General features: G+C 62.5%; 1 protein-coding gene across 1 annotated transcript in view; it reads left to right on the top strand.

Annotated features, from left to right (window-relative positions):
• Positions 1-23,093, top strand: part of NCOR2 (nuclear receptor corepressor 2) — a 208,674-nt gene that overhangs the window by 40,897 nt on the left and 144,684 nt on the right. The window contains 3 exon segments of the mRNA XM_074299344.1: positions 5,754-5,925; positions 17,782-17,961; positions 22,451-22,564. Coding sequence (XP_074155445.1) covers positions 5,754-5,925; positions 17,782-17,961; positions 22,451-22,564 — 466 coding nt within the window.

Raw genomic sequence — 23,093 nt, 5'->3', positions numbered from 1 at the left:
CATCCTTCATTTGGCAGGTGAGGAAACTGAGGCTCAGGAGGGTCATTAGATTCCCAAGGTCACTCAGGCCCTGACTGCTGTGGGACGGACAGAGCCCTGAAACTGGCTGATGCTGTGACGGGACCCAAGCTTTCCCACTTCGTTTATGCTGCGCTGGGACCCCAGACAGTCTCTTACATAAAATTATTAATTTCCCCAGAAAAAGATGCTGCTCTTTCCAGTCCTCTCCCCGACTTCTCTTGTATGTCGTGTCAGCCCTTGATTCCCCTTTCTGAGAGGCAGAGACAGTTACAGAGACACAGAGAGGGCGGGAGGGACGGGGAGAGGGGGTGGAAACAGAGTGTGGGGGGAGAAGTCCCCCCTCCCATGGTCTGCAAGGACTCACCTGCTCTGACAAGCCCCTCCGGCACACTCTGGGCCGGGCCCAGGACTGCTCGGGGCCCTGGGACCACGGGGCGCCCGCCCTTTGGCTTAGCCTAATGTAGAAAGAACTCCAGCGATTGGCTCAGAGGGGCAGAGGGAGCCGTTTCCCTGGCACGCCCTTTGCCTGTGAAATGCCGTCCTTGGTAGGTAGAATCGGGGCTGGGTGGGAGTCTGGCTCTGGGCCTGGCTTTGATCTCTGCCCGCGTCTCTCTCGGAAGAAGGCCCCGGTGCCTTCCACCACGGGGGGCATTCGGACTCGGCACAGCCGCCTCAGCCCGTAGCCCCTGTACCTCCCGGACGGCTTTTAGAGGAGAGCTCTGGCCGGCGGCCTCGGGCTTGAATCGGCCTCCTCCATTTATTGCGCGTGCGACCGAGAGCAACTTTTCACACTTCGGTTTCTTGATCTGTGAATTGGGCATCTTGTGTTTCAATGAAAAAAATCTTTTCTTTTGGCTTCTTCATTTCTAAATACGTTCCCGCCCTCCCCAAAAAAGCAGGGAGGGGGAAGGAAAGTAGTTCAGAAAAATAAACCAGCCCAAGGGAAATTGAAAAAGTCTGTGTAATGTTTTTCCTTCAAAATCCCCGACCTCTGCAGGGACTGTGTAAATGTTGTTATCCACCCCCTCATCCTGGGACAAGAAGCCATGGAACTCAGAGCCCAGACTCAGGGTCTGCTTTGGGGTCTCTCTGTGTCTCTCCCTTCCTCTTCCTCTCTTCTCTGTCTCTCTCTGTCTCTGTCTCTTGGCTCCCTGGTCTCTCTCTCTGGGTCTCTGTCTGGGATTCTGTGGCAGCCTTGTCACACGCCAGGTTACAGACTGAGCCAGCGAGCCGGGTGTGGGGAGGGACTTCCCACGCCAGAAGCTCCCGCACGCCGAGGGCCCTCCCTCTGGTACATGAGGTCCACGGTCTCCCCAGGACAGAACCGCCCCGAGTTTCCCACTGTTCGGCTCTGAGGAGATCGTCTAATTAAAGCTCTTCGCAGAGTTTCAGAGCTGATCAGTTTGGGGCGGGGGGTGGGCCCGAGACTTTATGTAGGGCACTGCTGGCGAGGAAACTGCTGATTCAGATAAGTATCTGCTCTAATTAAATTTTCTTTTCAATTAGCAAAAACCTCTTCTCTCTCCTGTTGCCCCAAAGACCAAAGAAACCTCACAAAGGCCTGCGTGGGGTCGCTCCCGCCTGCTCTGCAGCTTCCCGGGGGAGAGGGCTGCCGGTCAGTGGCCCTCGCCCAGGGGCCCGTCTGCCTATGGGAGGGGGAGGGTTTGAGCCTGTCCCTGTGCCCGCCTTCCCGCCGTTGGTCTGCAAACCGAGGGGGACGTTGCTCTGGGCCTCGGGAGGCCCTGCTGTCTGTCTCCGGGGTCGGGATCCCCGCACTTGGCCCGCGCTCGCTGCAGGGACGGGCCAGGCCCGCAGAAGGCACAGCTCTCCGGGAGCAGGTGTCCTGGGAGCGAGGCAGCGTGGGGACGGGGTCCTGCCTTTGGGACTGAGTCAGGAAGAGAGTCTGGCCCAGAGCCTGTGTGAAAATCTTGAAGGGGAGAAAGGGGAAGAGAAAGGGAAAAAAGGAGGAGGGAAGAAGGAGAAAGGGAGAAAGAGAAGTAGGAGGGGAGGGGAAGAGAACAAGAAGAGGAGGAAGAGGGAAAGGGGGGAGGGGAAGAAGAAGAGAAAGGAAGAAGGAGAAGAGGAAGAAGAAGAGGGGGAGCAACGCTGTAGTCTTTCCCTTAGAAGTCAGTTCTAAACCAGGGAGCCTGAGAACTTTGTAAAAAATATTTTCATATCGGTGTCAGTGGGATTGATTTCTTTTGCATCTGCTTATTTTCTTGGACGCATTCTGTGAAGAGGGTGCCAGGCACCCAGGATGCCCTTGGAGGGGGGAGCCCCGCTTCACGGACCCCTCTCCACTGCTTTGGGGAGAAGGCTCTGGGCATTTGCCCGCCCGCTTGTCCTGCCGCGCCACCTGAGGTTCTGAGTTGGAATTTATTCATTTCCTGGCCCCGGGTGGCACTTTCAGACAGCAAGAAGGCCTTTCCGAGGGGCTTCCTGGGTGCCTAGGACTGTGCTGAGCTCTGCTTCCAAGCTCATACTCTAACATGCTGGTTTCTCTGTAGCACTGATGGCCAGTCGTCTCGAAGGGGAAGGCAGGAGCGGGTGGGCTTTGAGGGGAGCCCCCTCCCCGTGCCGGGAAAGGCAGCACTGGCAGAGAATGGGAATGACTTGTTTCAGCCATCTCTGTCTCCGGCGGGGGCCCCCAGAGCTCCATTTCTGGGGTCCCTGGGGAACAGTCCCCCTTTGTGCACAAGGACCATTCTTTGCATGAAAACCAGGGTTGAATGCTGCCGTGCCCAGTGGTTCTCAGGGCTTTTCCCAGAGCTCTTCGTAGGTTTGCGCTTCATGAGATAATCCCAAGGACCGGGATGTCAGTAAACCCCTGAGTCAGGATTTGAACTTGAGCCCTGTCCTGGCTTCCAGCTGCCATACTCAGGGATACCAAAGGAGCAGGCCCAGCGTGTCTCCCGAGAGCTTCACAGCCTTGCTCCGGGGCTGGATGCGGGGGCCGGGGACCAGTGTGGAAGGGCCTGAGAGGGCCCCAGCTGCCGGCTCCCCCCACCGCCACTTCTCCTCATTTCCCTGCCCCAGCAGCGTTTTGTTGTCGCTGCCCTGCCCTCAAGCCAAGGGGCAAAGGGGAAGGATGGACCGTGCGAGCCGGGCTTTAGGCGACCCCTGCAGCAGCCGAGCGGGCCAGGAGCCGGCCTTCCACCAGAGTGACCTCCCGTTCCTGGGATCCGGCCACAGTCCGTTACTAGACTCTGGGCATGGGACACAGAGCCAGATAGGCGCGACCCCTGCCCTCGAGGGGCTCTAGGACGAGAGATGAGTTGGAGTCTCAGAGGGGAGGGCACGCAGAAGGGACCTTTGGGCTGAAGCTGGAGGAAGGCAAGGATGGAGGGGAAGAGGGGGGGTCCCGCAGGCCTGGCAGACAGAGGGCCCAAGTGGGGAGATGAGGGTGTAGCCCCGTGGTGAAGTGCCCAGCGGCTGGGCAGGCCTCGGGGCCTGTCAGAGCAGGGGCAGGAGGCGTGCCGGCCTCCTGGGACTGGCCCAGGGTCAGCCCAGAGTGAGTGGCCAAGAGCCTCCTCAGCCGCTTCCCTTCCCCCAGCCCCGGGCGGCTTCCAGCGGATAGGAGGAGCCCTCTGAGAGCCCCCGTGCTTTCAGGGTAAGATTCAGGCCGTCCGGGGCTCTCTGGCGGGAGGCCTCGTTTGTGCAGCTCCCTGCGCCTCTGGCCCCCCGGGATTTCTCTCGGCGGCGGCGGTCCCGGCGGGGATGCGTGCGGGGCTGAGAACGGGAGGTGGATCTCTCGGATCCACCATGAGCCAGAGGCTCCATCTCCTTCCCGGAGGGGTGACTGCAGGGCCTGGCCCGGGGGCATGGTCCAGCCCAGCTGGGGAGCAGCCTGGAGATCCGGGCCCTGAAGCCCGTGGCCTCCTTCCCGTTTGTGTGGGAAGCCCCAGCCCGGAGAAGCCGCGTCTGCCTGCCGGCCTCCTGCAAAGCCCGGGCGAAGCCCCGTGCCTCTGGGGAGGCTTCCTGGCCCATCTTGTCTGGTGCTGGTGTCTCCTTGAGGACCGCCCCGACTCTCCCCAGACACAGTAGTACTTCAGGAATGCTGGGAGAGTGTTTCAGCTCCGTTTCTCAGTCCGTGGACTCGGTGTTCTGGGCCGTGCCCCTCCCCCTCTTGCTGGTCTGCTGCCCGAGCAGTCTGTGGGTCCCGCCAGCCCCCCCCCCCCACTCTGGGGCCTCCAGGGACCGAGTTCTGAGTAGAGATTGACAAGCCCAAGTCAGATGTCACGTGATCTGCATCCCATCCTTCCCGAACACATTGGATAACGAGGCTCAGCTCTTGCTTTCTTTCTCTTCTTCCTCTCCCTCCCTCCTCTTCTTTTCCTCCTCCTCTTTCCTTCTCTTTCACTCCCTCTTCCCCCTTTCTTTTCCCCCTCTTCCTCCTCCCCACCTCCTCAAATCTCCTCTGAAGGAGGAAGCCCTGGAGTCTACAGTGTCCTCTGGGCCTCCCTGCCCCTGACAGGTGACCAGTCCTCCCCATTTAGCCCCATTGCTCATAAGGCAGACCCTCCCTCGCACCTCTGGGGCCCCTTCCCGCAGCTCCTCGTGCACTGACCGCTTTTGGTTCTGTCTGCAGAAGTGGTGGGTTTCCTGTGCAATCCTGGGCGTTTGATCTGAAGCATGATCCCGAGGAGGGTCCTCAGGCCCTCCCCTCAGGGGTCCACGCCGCCGCAGCGAGTAAAGGGCCCCCTCCTCTGAAAGTTTTACCGATGCGTTACGTCCCCGTGGCCACACGCGAGGCGTTATTGCCCCATTTTACAGATGGGCACTGGGGCTGGGGGGGGGTGCCCTTCATCTAGGAGAAAACGGAGAGGGCCGAGGAGACCCTTTCCTTCTTTAGGAAGAAAAGCCCCTGGTCTCTTGCCATCTTAAAGCCCTGTTCCTTAATTTAAGGGCTCATGAAGGTATAAATAAGGGGCTTTGCGGTCATCCCAGCCACTGCTCCCTCAGTTTTACAGGAGAGGAAACTGAGGCTCGGGCGAGGTGTCGACCAAGGTCAGGCCTCAGTGGGGGATTCCGCCCGAATTCAGAAGGCAGGGTGGGCAGTGGGGAGGGCCCTTCCCTTCCCAGTTTCCTGGCTTACATGAGGGAACTGGCCTAGACCAGCAGAATGAGGACAGGGAGGAGCCTGTGCACCCGGGGGCTCTCTGAGGGCACTGATTGGGGGGGGGGGCCCTTCCCAGGCAGATCTGGTCCTGCTTGAAATTCTGGGCCCTGCTCCCAAAGACTTTGTGTGGCTGTGTCCGTGGGGTCCCGCCTGGACGGCTGTCCAGGTTCCCTCTCCTCTGACAGTTCCCGGGCTGCCAGCTGGGGCCTCGCCCTCTGACCTTGCTCCTCTCCCTCAGCTAGAGGTGCCGGTTGTGTGTGTGGGGGGGTCTTGTGGGGAGGGTGGGCTCTGGCCGTACAGGGGCAGATGCTCTTTGCCTTCATGTGCCCACACGGTGTATGGCCTTAGGCCCGGCCTTCTGACAGCCTCTGACCCTGGGCAGCGAGAGCAGTTGAACAAAAAAAGTTTTTATTGACGCATTTTACTTTTATGTAAACTCCATTTCACAAGAATCTTTCTCCCCTGCCTCCCGCCCAAGAGCCCCCCAAAACCAAGAAAAAATGCCGGCGCTGGAAGCGGAAGCAGCGTCCCAGCCCGTGGTCCCAGACCGCAGCGAAGGGGCCGGATGCTGAGAGTCCAGAGCAAACTGACCGCCTCGTGTCCTTCCCCCCAGGTCCCAGGAGCTACACCTGCGCCCGGAGCCCCATTCTTACCTGCCGGACCTGAGCAAATCCGAAATTGAATTCATTGAGACGAAGAGGCCTCGGCTGGAGCTGCTGCAGGAGCCCCTGCTCCGGCCCTCCCCTCTGCTGGCCCAGCACAGCGGCACGGAGGAGCTCGCCAAGGTAAGAGGAAGCCCCCGGCCTCCCCCGCCCCTCCGCCGCCGCCCTCCCAGCCTTGGCCGGCACAGCCGCGGGCCCGGGCACCCCCATCGGCTCCGGAACGGGATGTGGGCCCGCCGGACTTTGTCCTCGGCGCTGGCGTTCTCAGCCATCCGTCCTTCCCACTGTCCTTCCTTCCATCCGGCCCGTCAGAAGTCTGCCTGTCCTTTGAGCCACTTGTCAGTCTGGCTTCTCTTCCCTTCGTCCTTCTCCTCATCTCCTTCCATTCAGCGCCGCCTCCTGCCCCTCCTTCCCTACGTTTGCGCTTTTCCGGTGCAGGGGCCTCGGGCTTCTCTTTCTGCCCCGTGTGCCTGATCCCACGCCTGTGCCTGATCCCACGCCTGCGCCAGAGGGGTCCCGCAACAGATTCTCTGGTATCCGATTCAGAAAAATGAGATAAACTAGGAAAGGAGACTCTCACCCCGGGGAGTCAGGTGGGAAGCCAAGAATTGCGAGAATGCCGTGTGTGTGTGTGTGTGTGTGTGTGTGTGTGTGTGTGTGTGTGTGTGTGTGAGAGTGTGTGTGTGTGTGTGTGTGTGTGTGTGTGTGTGTGTGTGTGTGGGTGTGGGTGTGTGTGTGGGTGTGTGGGTGTGTGGGTGTGTGTGTGTGTGTGTGAGAGTGTGTGTGTGTGTGTGTGTGTGTGGGTGTGTGTGTGGTGTGTGAGTGTGTGTGTATGTGTGTGGGTGGGTGGGTGTGAGTGTGTGTATGTGTGTGTGGGTGGGTGGGTGTGAGTGTGTGTATGTGTGTGTGTGTGTGTGTGTGGGTGTGGGTGTGTGTGTGGTGTGTGAGTGTGTGTGTATGTGTGTGTGTGGGTGGGTGTGAGTGTGTGTGAGTGTGTGTGTGGGTGGGTGTGTGGGTGTGGGTGTGTGTGTGTGTGTGTGGGTGTGTGGGTGGTGTGTGTGTGTGTGGGTGGGTGTGGGGGTGTCCGTGTGTCCGTCCGTCTGTCCGGGGGGATGGTAGCTCCCTTCCTTTGAGACACAAGGAGCCTCGGGCTGGATGCTGTTCCCCCCGGAACAGCTACGACCTTGATTCTCAAGGAACGGGGCACGGCCGGGTGAGGCGCCAGCCCCGGGAGGGCGGGGACTGCAGCTGGCCGAGGCTGAATGGCTGACGTGAGCCAGCCGGCCTCCCCCTCCCCCCGTCCGCTGCCCTGCCAGGCCTAGGTCTGGGAGTCAAACGAGGGCTTCGCTCCCCCCGCCGGGGACCGTGCCAGGACCTCGCAGGGTGGGGGGCATCGTTGGTGTCCCATGTTGGCACAGGTGCCCAAGGTCAGGACACGCAGCCGCCCTCAGGGAGGGGTTTGGCCTTCAGGAGCCTTCTGGGCCAGAGGACGTCTCTCTGTCCCTGACATGCTGCTCCCCTCCCCCAGCCTGATGCCCTCTGAGTGGCACAGAGAGACTGGGAGGAGAGAAGGTGGGATGGCCCCAGCCCCTCCCCCCAGCATGCCCCCTTTTGGAGGAAGCAGCCCTGTGGGACGCTCGCGGAGACCGAACGTGAGGCCCGCAGGCAGCGCTGGCCCTTCCGCTCCCGCGTTTGATAGCAGGCCTGGCCATTGTCGCGCTTCCTGGGGATAACTTGGGGCAGATTTAGCTGGGACACTTGTCAACCAACCCCGGCCAGCGCCAGGACCCTCTGCAGTCACCTCCTCGGGGGTGGGGCTGTAACAGCTGCTGGTCCGATCGGATTGGCTAGTGGAGTGGAGCGGGACTGTGGGCGAGACCTTGTATACAGCAGGCACTTAATCGATGTTTGTAGAACTGAATGGAATTACAGGTAGTCATTGTGAGCCTTTCTCGGCTGCCGGGGGAGCCACTAGTGCCAAGCACGGGATGCAGACAGAGCCGTGCCCGCCCGTGAGAGGGCCTGAGACCGCCCACGTTTCCCACCTGCTCACTGGCACCGGTGGCTCAGCGTTCCAGGAGCGGAGAAGACAGCCGCGCCGGCGTCGTTGGGGGAGCTGCACCTGGTTCCGGGGCCTGGAGAGCAGCCGGAGGCGGAGGCTGAGAAAGTGACCGACACGTCTCCGGACGGTCGGCCGCCTGTTCTGGGCCCTTTTCCTAGTGGCGGAGATCGGGACGGAGCCGGGCCGAGGGGGAGGGGAGGGACCGTCACTGTCGGGTAAGAAGCCACGGGAGTAACAGATTCAGAGGAGCAGAAAGACAAAGGAAGGGAAACTGAGTCGGGGAGACCACCCGTGGGCCACGATCACGTGAAACAAAACGCAGCCGTGGCGGAGCGTCAGAGCCCGAGGCGTCGCCGTGTGGCCACATTTGTCCCCTGAAAGGGGCGGGTGTGCTGAGCTGGCAGAATACTGCATGGGGAGCAGAGGCCCTGGGGGCGAGTCCTGACTCGCTCACGGGGGCCCTGAGGCAGGGAGGCTTGGGGGGAGAGAGAAAGGAAAGCCTTTTCCCAGGCATGTGCACGTCCACACCGTCCGCGTGCCCACACCCGGGAGCTTCTCTGTCTCTAAATCGCACTGTTCTCTGGGAGCTTCTGGAGCAGCCTCGGTTTCAGTTCCGCTCATCAATCCCAAAGGCAGCAGGAGATAAAGTCCACACCCCTTACTGTGCCCTTCGCAGCCCCGGCTCTTTTCCTGGGCCCGCCTTGGAGGCCTCTCTCTCGCCTTGGTTCCGAGAGCTCTGCGAGCGTCTCCGGCCGCACAAAGGTGGACCTGGGACGACTCGGCCTCGGCCTCCGAGCGAGGGCTTGTGGGTTTCCGTGTGGTGAATCTCCCAGAGTCCCGGCCCTGAATCTTCTCTCCCAGAGGGGGCGGGCCCTTTTCTGTGCTCTCTGAAGGTGAGAGTCTCATGTGTGAAGCAATGAGCGAACTCCTTTAAAGTGCCTTGTTCCGGGTTCTGGCCCATGACACCTCCTTGCAGGGTCAGGTCAGTGGTGCCGAACCATTAGGTAATTATTGTACGAATTCTCACACGCACCGTCCACGTAGGGCTCTGGGTTGTGTCCCCGCAGGGGCTGGGCGCAGGCCGCCCCGCCTCCCCGTCCCGTGCTTCCCTTCCAGGGTCGGGGGGACGGGGGCCTGGAGGCCGGATGCTCCTTTGTCTCCCGGGTGGTCCTGGCCTTCAGGAAGGGCCGGCCAGGCCAGGGGTCTGTACAGAGGTCAGGTCTTTCCCACGGGCAGTCAGGGGCCTGGGATGACCCTGACCCTCTCCGCTGGGTCCTGTGGGGGCCCCTCGTCTGCCAGACTCCTGGGGGCCCTTCTCCTGGGTTTTTCTGGGGGTCCCAGGGCCATCCAGGCCCCCTCTGGCTATATGGATGGGGAGAGCAAGGCACCAGAATCCCCTGGGACCTCCTTTTAGAGAGAGGAGGGACCCCAGAGTACAGCCTGCCCCGCCCTCATTTTAGAGATGAGACCAAGGACACAAGGGCCTGAAGGTCATGCGAACAGGGCAGAATTTGAACTCAGGCCCTGGTCTGAACCTCGAGGGACTCTTGCCACTGGCTCTGACTGCCCCAGAGCCTGGCAAAGGGCTGGGTGGGGGCTGCGCTCTTGCTTGCTGGACATCCTCCTCGTCCCCTCCCCAGCGTGTGCCAGGGCAGAGGAGGGCAGCTCCCTCCTGTACCTAGTTCAGGGGCGGCCCCCAGGGGATGTGGGTGGGGCAGCTCTGATCTGTGGCTTTGGGGGGGGGGGCTCTCTGCGGCCTGAGCAGGAAGGTCACTTCAGGACAGGCTCGTCCCGCCTCCTCCCTGCTCAGGCCGAGCCAGGCTCCCGGGGCTTGGCAGCGGCTGCAGATGGCAGGGAGGCTGCAGGCTGTCGCCCAAGTGTCTTTGGGCAGCCGAGTGTGCGTGTGTGTGTGTGTGTGTGTGTGTGTGTGTGTGTGTGATTACGTGTGTGATAATGTGTATGTGTGTCATTGTGTGCGATTTCTGGCCCAGAAACCTGGAGAAACCCCGAGGCTTGAGGGGTTGGTTTGTGGTGGCAAGGTGGGCAGGCCCGTGTCTGGGGCCCTGCTCTGGGGGTTGGCGTGGGCCGTGCCAGCGGGCGCTGGGCTCTTTTCTGTGCTCTGGGAGTGAGTGTGCACCCAGGACGCCCGGCCTCTGAGCAGGGGCTCTGCCCTCATCCCCCCCAGTCCTGGTAAGGCCGCGGTGGAGAAAGTTCCCCCCGGTGGAAGAGCCGGCTCGCCTGGCCTGGGTCCCTCCTCAGGAGGCTCGCCCTCTGCCCAAAGCCCTCTCCGGGGACCCTCCGGCCTCCGCCTCCCCCCTTCCCCAGCCGCCCTCTTCCTGCCAATCATCTTTTTTCCCGTGGAAAGCAGGATGAGATGTGAACGTCTCCAGAGTGACACTTCCACCCGAAAAGGGGCTCCCTGAAGTTCCTCTCAAGTGGGATTTGGGCCGGCTCTGCTGGGGCTCCCGAAACCCTGCTTCCTCTCCCGCAGACCGCGGAGCCGCCTGTGTCGGTGTGAGAGAGTGTGTGCCCGTATTTTTAAATAAACAAGAGTGTCAGAGAGGTGCTTCACAGATTCCCCGCCCCCCTCAGCTCCCTCCCAGCAGCGGCTCCTCTCCCTGCTCCCGCCTCCCTCCCTCGCTTCTCCCTCCTCAGAGTTTGAGCATCTGGGGACTCCAGATCGCCTCCATCAGCTTCTCCTCTTACCCCTCCCCGGCTGATGGGCACTTGGGACTCTCATCTGTCAGCGAGCCCCTTGTCCGGAGCCTGCGCACAGTCCCCCAGAGAGGAGGGGGCTCCCCTTCCGCTCCCCCGCTTCGTGTGTCTCCGTCTCTTCCCCCACCCATCTCTCTGTCTCTCTCACTCTCTTGCTTTTTCTTTTTTTTTCTTGCTCTTTTTATCTCTGTTTCTTGTTTTTTCTCTCTCTCCATTTCTCTTGCTCTTTCCTCTGTTTCTCCTTCACTCTTCCCCTCCCTCCTTCCCTCCTTCCCTCTTCTTTCCTTGTTCTTCCTCTTCTGTCTTGCTCTCACTCTCATTTCTCCCATTCTCTCTCCCCTTTCCCTTCTTTGTGACACACATTTCCTTCCTTTCCCCCCTCTTTCCTGTTCTTTGTTTTTCCTTCTCTCCCCCCCCCCCCCCGCGTCCCCCCTCCAGTTTCCCATTGGGATGCTGGTTCTTTATTGTCCCAAGACTTCCCCAAGTTGCCTTGGAAAATGGGACGCCGCGGTTTCATTATCGGGGAGTGATTTCGGCTCTGCACGGCTGCAGAGCCATTGCCTTTCTCCGAGCTCATTATCTGGCTGTAACAGATATCTGGAGGGACCGTCCCTGCTTTGGTGAGCATTTAATCCGCTGGCACAGGCCCGGGCGGCTCCGCGTGCTGCAGGCTGGGGGCGATTGCAAACGAGGTTTCGGCTTGTTTATTGCCAGTGAATGATTTTCTCATGCCCCGAACCCGCGTGATGCCGGCGGGTGGGGGCCTTTTCCTCCTTCTGCAGAGGCCGGGGATGCGGGCGGCCATCGGCGGGCCTGGGGACAGGATGTAGGAGGGCCCCGGGCCCATCCGTCCCCCGGGGAGGGTTTGCAGAGAGAACGCGCCTTCACTTGGGGTTGGTCTCCGGGGCCTCTGTGGAGTTTTTGAGATTCAGGCTCCCTGAAAATCTGTGTTGTGGGACTGAAGGCAGATCTTCAGGCTCTTTCAGAAACCAGGCCCCTGGGCCAGCCGGCTCTTTGGGCTCCCATGGGACATCTGCAGGGCATTGTTTCGGGAAGACGCAAAAAGGAACGGCCCCTCCCCCGGAGGTAGATGAGACCTGGGCAGATAGTGACCGCCCGGTTGGGGGGCGAGGTGGCCCGTGCTGGTCGTCGGAAAGGGTCTTATCCCTGCCGGCCGGAAGCCGACTCAGGGTTCCCTTTGCTAGAAGGCCGCCGCTGATTCTGAGCCACAGAGCCCTGCCACGCGCAGCCTCCCGGGGACCGTGCTGGTGCCAAGATCTTTCCCGACGTCGGGGCTCAGGCTCTCTCCTAAACCCGCTACTCTGGAGCCCACGCGCCCGGGGTCTTCTCCAAGACCTTCTCAGATGCTAAAATCCAAGTGTCAACCAGGGGCAGCACTTCAGTGCCTGCTTTGGGTCCAGCCAGAATCGGGGGGCGTGGAGAAAAGGGAAGACCCGAACCAGACTCTGCCCTAGGGGAGCGTCCAGTTGTATGCTTGCACATGCACACGCGCCCCCACGCGCACACAGCGCACATGTACACAGCCCACACAGGCCTGCACGCACGCAGACCTACAAATGCCCACAGGCGTGTAATGGAGCCTACGCGTGCACACAGACGCACCGACACGTAAACATGCACAGCACCCACGGACACCTGCCTGCACGCACATGCCCCCAACTCCACAGCCAGGAAGCACGAGTATCGGGGGGGGGGGGCCGGGAGACCCCCGGAACGACCTCTGGAGGGAAGCCCTGAGCAGCGAGGTTCCGGGAGGCCCAGGGAAGAGGGAGGGCACCCAGGGATGGGGGGAGCCGGGGAGGGGGGATTTGCATATTGCACATGAGGAACTGGGGGTAGATGCGGAGACCCCAGAGGGGGCGGTGTGTGCTGGAGACTGGAAGGGCGAGCAGGGGACGAGTCAGGAGAGCTCATCCTGCCGCGGAAGCGTTCCATCTTGTCCCTGGAGGTGGTGGGAGCCGGTGTGGTTTATTGAGGGGCAGTGTGCTCGATCCGGCTTTTGGACAAATCCATCTGGGCCATGCTGGGCAGGATCTGAGGACTCCTGTGAAAGGGCTCATGTTCCAAGGCCATTTCCCCCATTTGAAAATTTGGGTAGAAGTAGGTCCCCCAGATGGATGAAAGGATCCCTGAGCCTGGCAGGGACACCAGCATTTATGAAACGCTTGCTGTATGCCGGGCTCTCCTGGATTTTACCTGTCATTCTCCCATTAACCCCCTGTGGGCCTCCACCAGTCTTTTGTCCCTGCTCAGAGACTCGTTTTCCCGCAGCAGAGAATAGCGAGTGTGGCCGCCGTGCTCTCGGAGCGCCCCGGGAGGGGTCAGTGTCCCCAGTGGTGACGGACGGAAGGCCGGGAGGGCCCCGTGTCTCCTCAGCTCTGCCCTGGGCCCCCGGCTCCCCGCCAGCCCCGATCCTTCCGGTTCCCTAAAATGCTCTCTGACTTTGAAATTGGCAGGACGACCGTTCAATCCAGCCCCAGCCAGGACACATTTATTAAATGCCTGCTGGGTTCCGGGCCCTGCGCCAGGGAGACAATGGGAAACATGGGTTTTGCCTTCAAGGACCTCTCGTTGGGGGTGGGGTGCGTCCCACGGGCCCTGCCTTATGGTGGGGGGGGCAGCAGGGGGCCGGGGGCTTCTCTGTGCTCCTCATCATGTCAGAGGGAGGCCCGGGAGATGGCTGGAGAACTCTTCTCCTTCTCTGGGCAGCAGCCAAAACACGGCAGTCTCGCTGGGCTTGGGAGATGGCCCCTGAAAAGTGGTGTGTCGCCCCCCCCCCCCCCATAAAGGAGCCTGGGGCCCCCCCCCCCCCCCCCCCCCCCCCCCGCGTCTCCCCTGCTCCGGATCCCTCTCGTTCTCCCACAGTCACGTAGTCAGAGGGTCAGGACACAGGAGCTGATAACGCTTATAAAAACAGATCACAGCAAGCCAAGGAACTGCCCGGAAAGGATCACCTGGAGAAACGAGGTCATGTTTTCCTTTCCTGAAGCCGCGGGCCGGGGCTCCAGGGTAATGCCCCACGGCTGCCGTCCCCGGCCCAGGACCGCCCCAGGGCAGATGCAGTGTTGGGGCCAGGAGCTCCTCGGGGAGGGTGGGAGGCTCATGGATTTAGCTGGAAAGAGTGTTGTCGGCCACTTGGGACAGCCTCAGGAGCCTCTGGGCGCCATTAGTGGCCCGATGGGGCTGCCCATGCGGGATCCTCACCAGGATGGGATGGGGCCCCGGGGGCCCTGGATGGCTTTTGTTTTTAAATCGATGACTTCTGTTCTTGCATCTCCTCCCTGTAACAGAGCAAAGAGTTGTTTAATAAGAGGCAAAACCGTTCAGGAGCGCAGGTTGTAGGAGCGTCCGAGGCTCCCCGGGACCCCCACCCTCCTCCCGGCATCCCCGCGGCCCACGACCCCGGCCCAGGCCTCCGAGCTCTGGGCCTCAGCTCCCTGCTCTGGAGGGGGCCCGGCGCTGCCAGGTTTGCTGGCCCAGGCCCAGGACGCGCTCCTTCCTGCCGGCCGTTCCCTGCTCCAGGGCCTCCAGCTCTCCCAGCCGCCACCCGGAGCTCGCCTTGGAACCTTTCCTTTGTCTCTTTTCTCCTCTTGGATGTCAAAGTGAGGAATAGTGTGGAGATGATTCATTTATTTTTCTTTCCTTATGAAGTGGGTGTGTCTGTCTCTGCCCTTTCCCTCCCCAGTACTCTGTTCTCCCCCTCCCTTCTTTCCTTTTAGCGTTTCTGTGAGTTTCACCAGTTCCTCGGAGCCGTCTGGGCCGGGGGTCCTGGCCGATGGAGGAGGTGGGTGGGAGCACGGAGAGGCGCTGGGGGCTTTGGGGAGCTCGCCGCCAAACGGGCGATTCGCTCTGGGAATGCGTTTTTGGTTTCCCAGCTTTCCAGGGCCCCTCCCTGATGGAAACATCGGTGCAGGAGACCACGGCTGGGCTGACCTCGGGAGGCCCCCAGGAACTCCTCCCCAGGAGGAGGGGGGCTGCCCGAGCGGTCCCTGTGACTCCGGTGTCCGAGGGTCCACACCGTGCACAGGGAGAGGGCTGAGGTTGGGGGTCTCTGCTCCCCTCCTCCCACGGGGGGGAAGCCGCCCGGCCTCCTTAGGCTCAGTCTCCTCATCTCTGCCATGAGGGGCCGGACTAGATCCTGCTTCTTAAAATGGGGGCTCCTAGCGGAGGAATGACGACTTGTCGGTAAATGTTTGCTTTGTGTGCCAGTTTTATACGCCCTTATATCCCTGCACACCTGGGGGCGTATAAAAATCTCTCAGGTGAAAAGTGGAGGGAGAAGCGTAAGAAGCTGCGGACTGGGTGATCTCTGAGCTCCCCTGCAGCTTTAAGTGGATTGGCTCTTTTTTCCCTTTTGGAGCTTTTCCTGGTCACCCCCTTGGCGTGGGCTGGTCGCTCGCCCCCTTATCTGCGGGTCCCCGCCGTGTGGCCTGCCAGGGCCCAGACCTGTAGTTTGTGGCGTCGGGAGAGCTGGGCCGAGTGAGGCACGGACGAGACAGGCCTGAGGGGGCTTCCCAGAGAGGGGCTTCCCAGGGCTGGACATCGTTTTAGGGTGTGTCAGGCTCCAAAAGCCAGACTCTGGGCAGCGGGCACGGCTTCTTCGACCAAGGCCTCGGGCATTTCCTCCTGCGACCTTGGCCCTGATGCGGAACCATCTCCTGCAGGGGGCCCACTGCTCTCCCGGGATCGGGACTGCGCTCCCCAAAGCCCCAGGGCCTCGGTGCTGGCCGTGGCCGGGAGGAGGGGGCTGGGGAGAAGGGGGACACTGCCATGGCGGAGGGACTAGGTGTGGAGCAGCGCTCTTAAAACCAGTTTGGTTCCGGATCCTTTTGTCTTCGAGTCATTGAGGGCAAAAGGCTCCTGTTTATTGGGGTTTGTTCTGTCGATGTCATTGGAGAGTGAAGCATCTCGGGATCATCAGGAAAAGCAGTTTGACCTTCAGGGCCCCCTTGAGAGTCCCCAGACCGCCCGGTGACGAAATGGACATTCACCGCCATCTTTCAGCCGGCCTTCCGAGGGTCCCGGGCCCTGCCGCCGTGCGGATGGGTGGGGGGCGGGGGGCACAGACATGGCGATGGGCTCCCTGCCCTCCCCCGCTCGTGTTCTCTGTCACAGAAGGGCCTAAGGAGGCTCTGGCAGGAAGAGTAGCAGACTCGGAGCGCGAGGAGGCTTGGGCCCGCGTCCCTTGCACATTAAAGATCCTTGGATTGGACCTCGGGGGTCATTCCTGCCGGTCTCCTCCTTGTCCGTCCTTGACTGCCGGCTTGTAGGGGCGTGAAGGGCCGAGACCAGAACCTGCGGTCTCCGACACGCGCGTTCTCTGTCCGTCGTCCGCCGCTGCCTGAGGCGGAGCTCGGATCCGGGGCTCCCGGCCACTGTCCCGGCCCGGCTCCCCAGGGTGCGGGGGCCCTGCCAGCTCCTCGCCGCCCCTCGGACTATTAGAAAGCATTAAAACCCTTTTTACTTGTCTTTATTTCCGCCGTTAACTCCTCCCCTCCCTACCTGGTGGGCTGGGGGACACAGGTGGGTGAAGCCGCCCTTCACACAGCACCCTCCCAGTGGTGGGCATCGGTGCCTTCCCCTGTGAGAGCTTCTCCAGGCTCGGGTCTCGTCCCCGTTCTTTTTCCTCTGGGCCCAGGGGCCGAGCCCTCTCTAGCATCCCCCATGATTTTCTCCTCCCCATCCTCCACCTCCAACGCTTCTCTGCCTTTCTGCGTCTGAGCCGCGCTCTTCCCTCCTGCTTGGCCTGCTTTAGATCCCGTTTTAGGGTCTCCGACGGCCCCCCCCCCCGCCCCGGGCCGCGTTAGTCCCCTCCCGGAGAGGAGGAGGCCGGAGGGGCCGTGATCACCAGGGAGAGGGGCAGGGGAGCCTGGCAGTGTGGTGTGTGCGGTGACCAAGCGGCAGACGGGAGTTGGCAGGGATTCCCCGTCCGAACCTCTCGGGGGCTGCCACCCGGGGCTGCTGCCAGCGCCGCTCGTCCGCGGCCCAGCCACTCTCCGTGGCAGCATCTGCTCGGGAAACCGTGCCCAGATCCTCACTGGGGTCATTGATGACTGATGGGGCTGGGTGGGGGGAGGGGGAGCCCACCTGTCGTTGGCGCGGAGCCCCCCTCTCCTGGCGGGCGCCCAGAGACCGGGGGGAGGCAGTCACAGGATGTCGCCCACAGCCAGAGCTCTGGGAGGACTCTGGGAACGCCAGTTGGTCCTGAAAAAGAATGCCAGCCTTCTGTCCTCCCTTGGCCAACTGCTGCGTGGGAGGCTCAGGCTCGGTGTGAACTCCTCCTGGGTGTCCTTGGCCCTTGGAGGAGCAGCTGCCCCGGTGCAGAGCGGGGGCTGAGGTTACCCGCGGGCATCTCCCCCCAGCCTCGCCCCCCAGGAACAAAGGGGCAGAACCCACTGGGGCTGGAATGAGGGGCCAGGGAGAGGGGGCCGGGCCTTGGGGGTCTGCATCCAAGTCCTCTTCTGCTGCTCACTCGCTGCCATCTTTGGCAAACTGCTCCCAGTCCTGGACTCAGGTGCTCCGATTTCTGGTCCCATCCTCCCTGTGACCTCCACCCCGATCCTGGCCCTCGGGGCCCAGCAGCTGCTCCCCGGCCCGAAGCCGCCCTCCCCATGTGGGCAGGGACTGCCAGCCCCTGGCGGTCCTCAGCTCGCTCCCTTTTGTGGCTGGTACCGGTCCGCCCCGTGACTGTAAGCCCCTGAGAGCCAGGGCCTCCCTGGACACAAATTGGGGTTTGCACATGGTCCGCGATGAAAACACTCAGCATTTATTAGGCACCTACAGTGAGCCAGCTCTGTGCTGAGCAGCGGTTCTCGGCCGTTTACCGCCTCAGTGACTTTGAGCAAGTCCCTTCACCTTGCCCCCCTCCAGCAGGTAACCCCACAAAGTGAGACTTGGGTCTTATGGGGTGGGGAGTCATTGTGGAGGAGGGAGGAGGGAGATTTGTCTCTTGCCTCCAGGCCCCGGAGTGCTCCCCTGCTCCCCTGCTCTCTGCAAGGTTCCTTCCAGATGTGCTCTCTGGGAGAGCTTGGCTTTCTGGCCGCCTCCCTCTGCGGGTGCTCCCCCGCCCTGGAATTCTGGCCTTGTGCTCGTTTTGTGTTGCATTGGGGGGGGGGGTCTGGGCCTGGGAAGATCACCCGCGGCCCCTGGTGACCGCCTCCCTTCTGCTTCCTCCCTGGCAGGACCGAAGCCTGGCCGGCAAGCTGGAGCCCGTGTCGCCGGTGAGCCCCTCCCACCCTGAGTCCGAGTTGGACCTCCTGCCGCCCCGGCTGTCCAAGGAAGAGCTGATCCAGAACATGGACCGTGTGGACCGGGAGATCACCATGGTGGAGCAGCAGATCTCCAAGCTGAAGAAGAAGCAGGTAATGGCTGGCCTCCAAGTCCGGGGGTCTCCCTCGGGGGTCTTCCCTTCCCATAGCCACGTTCTGGGGTGCCCTGCCTTGTGCCGGAGAGTTCTAGGCCCCTCTGGGACGCAGACTTGCTGCGAAGGCTGTAGGCAGGAGTGCCCCGTTCTCGACCCCCAGCCCCGACTTTATGCTGCCCGGTTCTTGTCCCCGCCCAGCAGCCCTACAGCAGCCACGAGGCTCAGAAGTGCAGCAGGAACAGGAGCAAAAGGGGGCCCGGCCAGGTTCTCATTCTTGCCACTGAAAGGGCAGGAGGCGGCTCGGTGTGTCTGTGACACGGGCAGAGGAGCCGGGCCCAGAGCAGACGGGCGGCGGCCCCCGGGCCCCCTGAACACGGGCCTGGGCGAGGAGCCCGCGGCCCACAGCGTCGCCATCTCGCTAGTCCCGACGCCCGCTTTGGCTCCCTCTGTTTCCTGACATACCAGAGAGCTGGGGGAGGGGGGGCGGTTTATGCAACAGCTGGTCTGCCAGGCCTGGGCACGAGGCCCGATGGAGGGGAGGCAACATCTGGCGGACGAGACACCAGAGGCCGCCGGCCCGGCCTGGGACCTGGAGGAGAGGGAAGATGCCCAGGAGCCTCCCTCCCCCCGCCCCCTGCCCGGGCCAGCCCGCTCCCCTCCGGCCGGCCGTTCTTTGCCCTGCGGCCTCTGCTCGTTTAGGGACGATTCCCGGACGACTACGGCCGCTGCTTCTCAGCGTTGCTGATGAGGCTGTACCTGACTGAGAAGATTTGAGACCAAAGATCTGATTTTACACATGAGGCAACTGAGGCACAGCCGAGTCCCGGCTTATGACCGAAGTCCGGAAGGAGCTCCGAGGCGGAGCCAGGGCAAGGTGCCCTCCCCTCCCCCGCCACGGTCACTGGGGAAGGAGACCCTTGTGGTCAGGGAGAGAGGCTCATATCTGTGGATGGCCTCTGGGAACAGAGAAGCCCCTCCCCCTCCCAGCCCGCTCCTCTGCCATCTTCTCCTTGGCTTCCCCTTCCCTTCCCTCCTCCCTTTTCCTCCTCTTCTCTGGCTTTGTCCAGACCTTTCTTTGGGCCCCTCCCTCCCCTCCCCCCCTTGCCCTCCCGGTCCGTTCCTCTGAGCTGCGGCCCAGGTTTTGTTCCCATTTCATAGATGAGGAGATTGAGTGTTGGACCTGGAGGCCCCAGAGCCCCAGAGGGTCAGCCCTTCTCAGGGAGCGCAGATACAATTGACCTCCAGGAACCTCAGAGCTGCCAGAGCCTTTTTCCACCTCCCACAGCTGAGGCCCCGCCCCCCTTGGAAGGCCCAGGGAGGGGAGGGGGCAGCGGCTCCAGACTCAGGGTTCTAAGTGCCCGCAGGGGCCCAGCCGGCTTCTGGGCTGAGAACTTCCCTGCCTCGGCTCCCATCTGCTCTTAAAAAGAAGAGGAAAAATAGTCTGAGGGAAAACCCGAACACAAGCTCCATTGTGAGGCCCTTTATCCCCTCCCCCCCCTCCCTGGGAGGCATTTGCAGGCAGGCCTGAGCCCTCCCCAGGCCTGCCAGCCTCCAGCATGGCCGCCCGCTTCCCCTGGGGCTGGGGGGCTGAAAGCTTGAACTTGTCTTTCCTGACCCCCCCCCCGGGGGGGCAGCTGTCCCCCTCCCAGTGAGGCCTGTTTTCTGTTCTCTCGGCCCCCTCCCTTCCTCCCGAGCTCCTGCGGTAGGGAAGGACAAGTGGAGCACATTGATTTCTGGGAAGTGAACCAAGAATTCCTCCTCCAGAAACACTCGCACAGATTCTCCCTCCCTCCCTGCCCCCCTCCCCCTCTCTGAGTTGGTCTCTGTCTCTCCCTCTCCCTCCCTTTCTTCCCTCCCCCTTTTCTCCTTCCCTGCCCCCCCATACACCCCTCCCCCACGGGGGGCTGAATCCTCAGCGCGTGGGCCACAGGGCTCTGCTCTTTGCCCAGGCCTCCTTCTGGGCCAGTCCCTCTTGGGGTAACAGGAAGGCCCCATCAGCAGCGGGGTGCCCGTTGTCAGGCCCCCTCCCCCACACGGCTCAGCCTTGGCAGGATCCGAACTCAGGGCGGGATTTTCCGGCTGCTCCCTGACGGTCCAGCAGCGCCACCTGTTGGGCATTCACAGGCCCTCCCTTATTGATTTCCAGCCTAAAACTCTAGGCCTCCTGCCCAGTCAGGGCTGGCCGCGCCTCCTTGCCCGCAGCCCCCCTGAGACTCTGCCCCTCCTGGGCCCCTCCCCCACCCTGGACGCTAGGTCCGAACTCTGCATTTCCCCACTTTGGGGTATCTGGGAGCTCAGGGCTCGGCCCGAGGGGGCAGGGCCTGGCCTGGACACCGCCGCTCCCTTCCCGCCTCATTGAGGCACAAGCAGGGGCCGTGGGGAAGGGGAGACTCTGCCCCCCCACTTCCTGGAGCTTCCCCCACACCGGGATGAAGGGAGCTGGGGTGGGAGACTGCAGAAGTGGAAGGATGGCAGGTGTAGACCCCCCACCCCTCTGGCCCTCGCCCCGCTCGGAAGTGGGCCCGCCATTGCTGGGGCAGGGGCCGCTCTCCCCGTTCCCGACTTTGTGGCCTCCGGCCCGCGTCACGGAGCAGCCGGAGCCTCCGGCAGGTGGGGGCCGCCTCGTCCAGCCAGGCTCCGGCCTCGGGCCCCGCAGAAGAGAGTCTTCTTGGGCTTAGATTTGATGGAGTCCGGCCCATGGTTTCCTGGGGCAGCAGCGCCCGCTCCAGTTGGGCCCCGATTATTAACTGCCAATGATTATACTGTGGAGAGACGGGCAGGGATGCGCTAATTCAGGGCTGCCTCAAAGCTTTAATTAGCTTCACGTCTGGGGGCTCTCAATAGGTTACCTCAGAGGAGCCCCCTGAATAAGCAAGACTTAATTTCCTCTTTGGCCGCCAGAGTCTCTGGCCTAATTAATTAGGATGGCAACGAGCCCCCGAACTTCCCGACGTTCTCCCTCTTCCTGAGGGCCCTTGCACGCATGGCGCGGGGCCCCAGCAGCCGCCTTACTGCTCCGGGGCTTCCCTTCCTAGCTTCACGGTGGGGGGAGAAGAGGGAGCGGCTTGTGGGGGCCTGTTCCGAGGGCGCCCTCTTCTCAGAAGACCAAAGAGCACGTGCCGAGGGAGGACCAGGAGGAGCCCCCCTTGACCTCCTAGGCTGAGCAAGCCGACTGCCGAGGGCTCCGCACGATGGGGACCTCGGGAGCCCAGAGCCGGGGACTGGCCCAGGTGACCGGGAAACGGCCTCCGGCTCCGGGGTTCTGCCTCTGTCCGCCAGGGGGCCTGGGCCCGGCCGGTCTGTCCTGAGTGAGCAGCCTCAGGCTTCCAGAGGCCCAGAGTGGGCGTCCTGCCCCCAGGAGCCGCTGGTTTCCCGGGACGTGCGCTGGCCGGCCCTGCCCCTGCCCTGCTGCTGCCTGGGCCCCGCAGCGCGTCTGCCTTCTCCCCTCAAAAATGGAAGCTCACAGATGGCACAAATGAACGGCTGCTAAGACACCGAGTGTGCAGAACACCGGCGGCGGCCTGGTCCTCCCACCACCAGGGGCGCGCCGCAGAGTAGGCAGCTGAGGAGGCTGGAGAGCGTGTCCAAGTACCCGCCCGAGGCCGGACTGGACCTCGGGTTTTCCTGGCTCGGGGCTCTCAGGACACGGATGGGCCGCGGGTACCGGGTGCTTTGCAGCAAGCAGGCGGGGGGCCCACTGCAGACGTGGGGGGCACAGCTTGTGCCGAGGAGGGAGGGGGAGCTTTCTGGGTGACGCTGCTCGGCCTGGGATGACCGCTCCCCGGAGGAGCGCCCTCAGCCCAGTTTCCTCCTCTACCAGGTGGGAGGGGTACTGCTTGCTCTGCCCTGGGCAGGGGGCTATAAGATGCAAGAGAAAGGATGTCTCCAGAGCCCTTCAGAATCTCTCTAGTTTTTCTTAGTCAGAAAAACTCTTTAACACCGTTTTCTAAGACTTTGAGCTCTGAGTTCTCCCCTGTCTCCTCCTTGAGAAGGCGAGCAGTCTCACGTCCATTAGGCGTGGGAAGTCATGCAAAACATGTGTCCATAGAGCCGTGCTGCAGAAGAAAGCGGCCTGAGCAGAAGCCCCCCTCCCCCCCCAGGAGCAAAGGGAGAAGTGCCGGCCGCCTCTGGTCCAGGCTCTGCATCCTGGCCCGGGCTCCCAGCATGCCCTCGGGGGGCCTCAGGGCCCGGGGGCCTGAGCCGCTCTCCCTGGCGGCGGGGAGAAGGCCTCTCTGGGGCCGGCTCCCCGAGGGGCGCTCCCCTTCCCCTCGGAGCTCTCGTCACGGCTCCCAGGGTCGCCGTGAATGTGCGTCTGTGGTCCTCCCCGCTTATCTCCCATCTGAGTCCCCCATGACTCATAGGAAATGGGTAGCGGCTTCACTTCCTCCTCGCTGGGAGGAGGGCGGCGGGAGGAGGAAGGGGGCACCTCTGCCAGCCGCGTGTGCTCCCCAGACGCTCAGCCTCCGTTTCCCTCCGTGTGTCTGTAGCAACAGCTGGAAGAGGAGGCCGCCAAGCCCCCGGAGCCCGAGAAGCCGGTGTCGCCCCCACCCATCGAGTCCAAGCACCGCAGCCTGGTCCAGATCATCTACGATGAGAACCGAGTAAGTGAGCGGGGGAGCCGGGGGAGGGGCTCTCCCCTTAGGCCCGGGCCTGCCCTGCTGGCAGTCAGCGGCTGTCTGTCCGCCAACCCCCGCCTGGGGGCTCCGCTTCCCCACCCCCCCTGCTGTGGCCAGGACTTCCTTCTATCCCTGTTGGGCCAACTTTGAGAGAGCCCTTGGAACTAGGGCGGGAGGTTCTGAGGAGCCCCCCTGGTGTCCCCAGCCTCGGTCCGGGAGAAATGGGAGAAAGTGCTGCTGCTGCTGCATGGAGCCCATCCCCCGTCCGCCCCCACGCTCCGCCTGCCGTTCTCACGGTCTCCCTCCCTCCCATTTGGTCTGGGGGCTCCTCGAGGACAGGGCCTGGCACACAGCAGGTGCTGAATAGATGCTTATTGAGTGGCTGCTGCAGCCACACAATTCCTGCCCACAAAGGATTTCTGGTCGCGTGGAAGCCTCTGCAGAAAGAGAAAGTGCAGACAAAGGCAGTGGGGTGTTGGGCCCAGAGAGGCCTGCCGGTCACCTAGAGCCGTGT

Source organism: Sminthopsis crassicaudata, chromosome 1 (assembly GCF_048593235.1).
Source record: "Sminthopsis crassicaudata isolate SCR6 chromosome 1, ASM4859323v1, whole genome shotgun sequence".
In the NCBI taxonomy this organism is placed as follows: domain Eukaryota; kingdom Metazoa; phylum Chordata; class Mammalia; order Dasyuromorphia; family Dasyuridae; genus Sminthopsis; species Sminthopsis crassicaudata.
The sequence above is the reverse complement of the archived record's forward strand: the minus strand, read 5'-3'. Positions and strand labels throughout refer to the sequence as shown.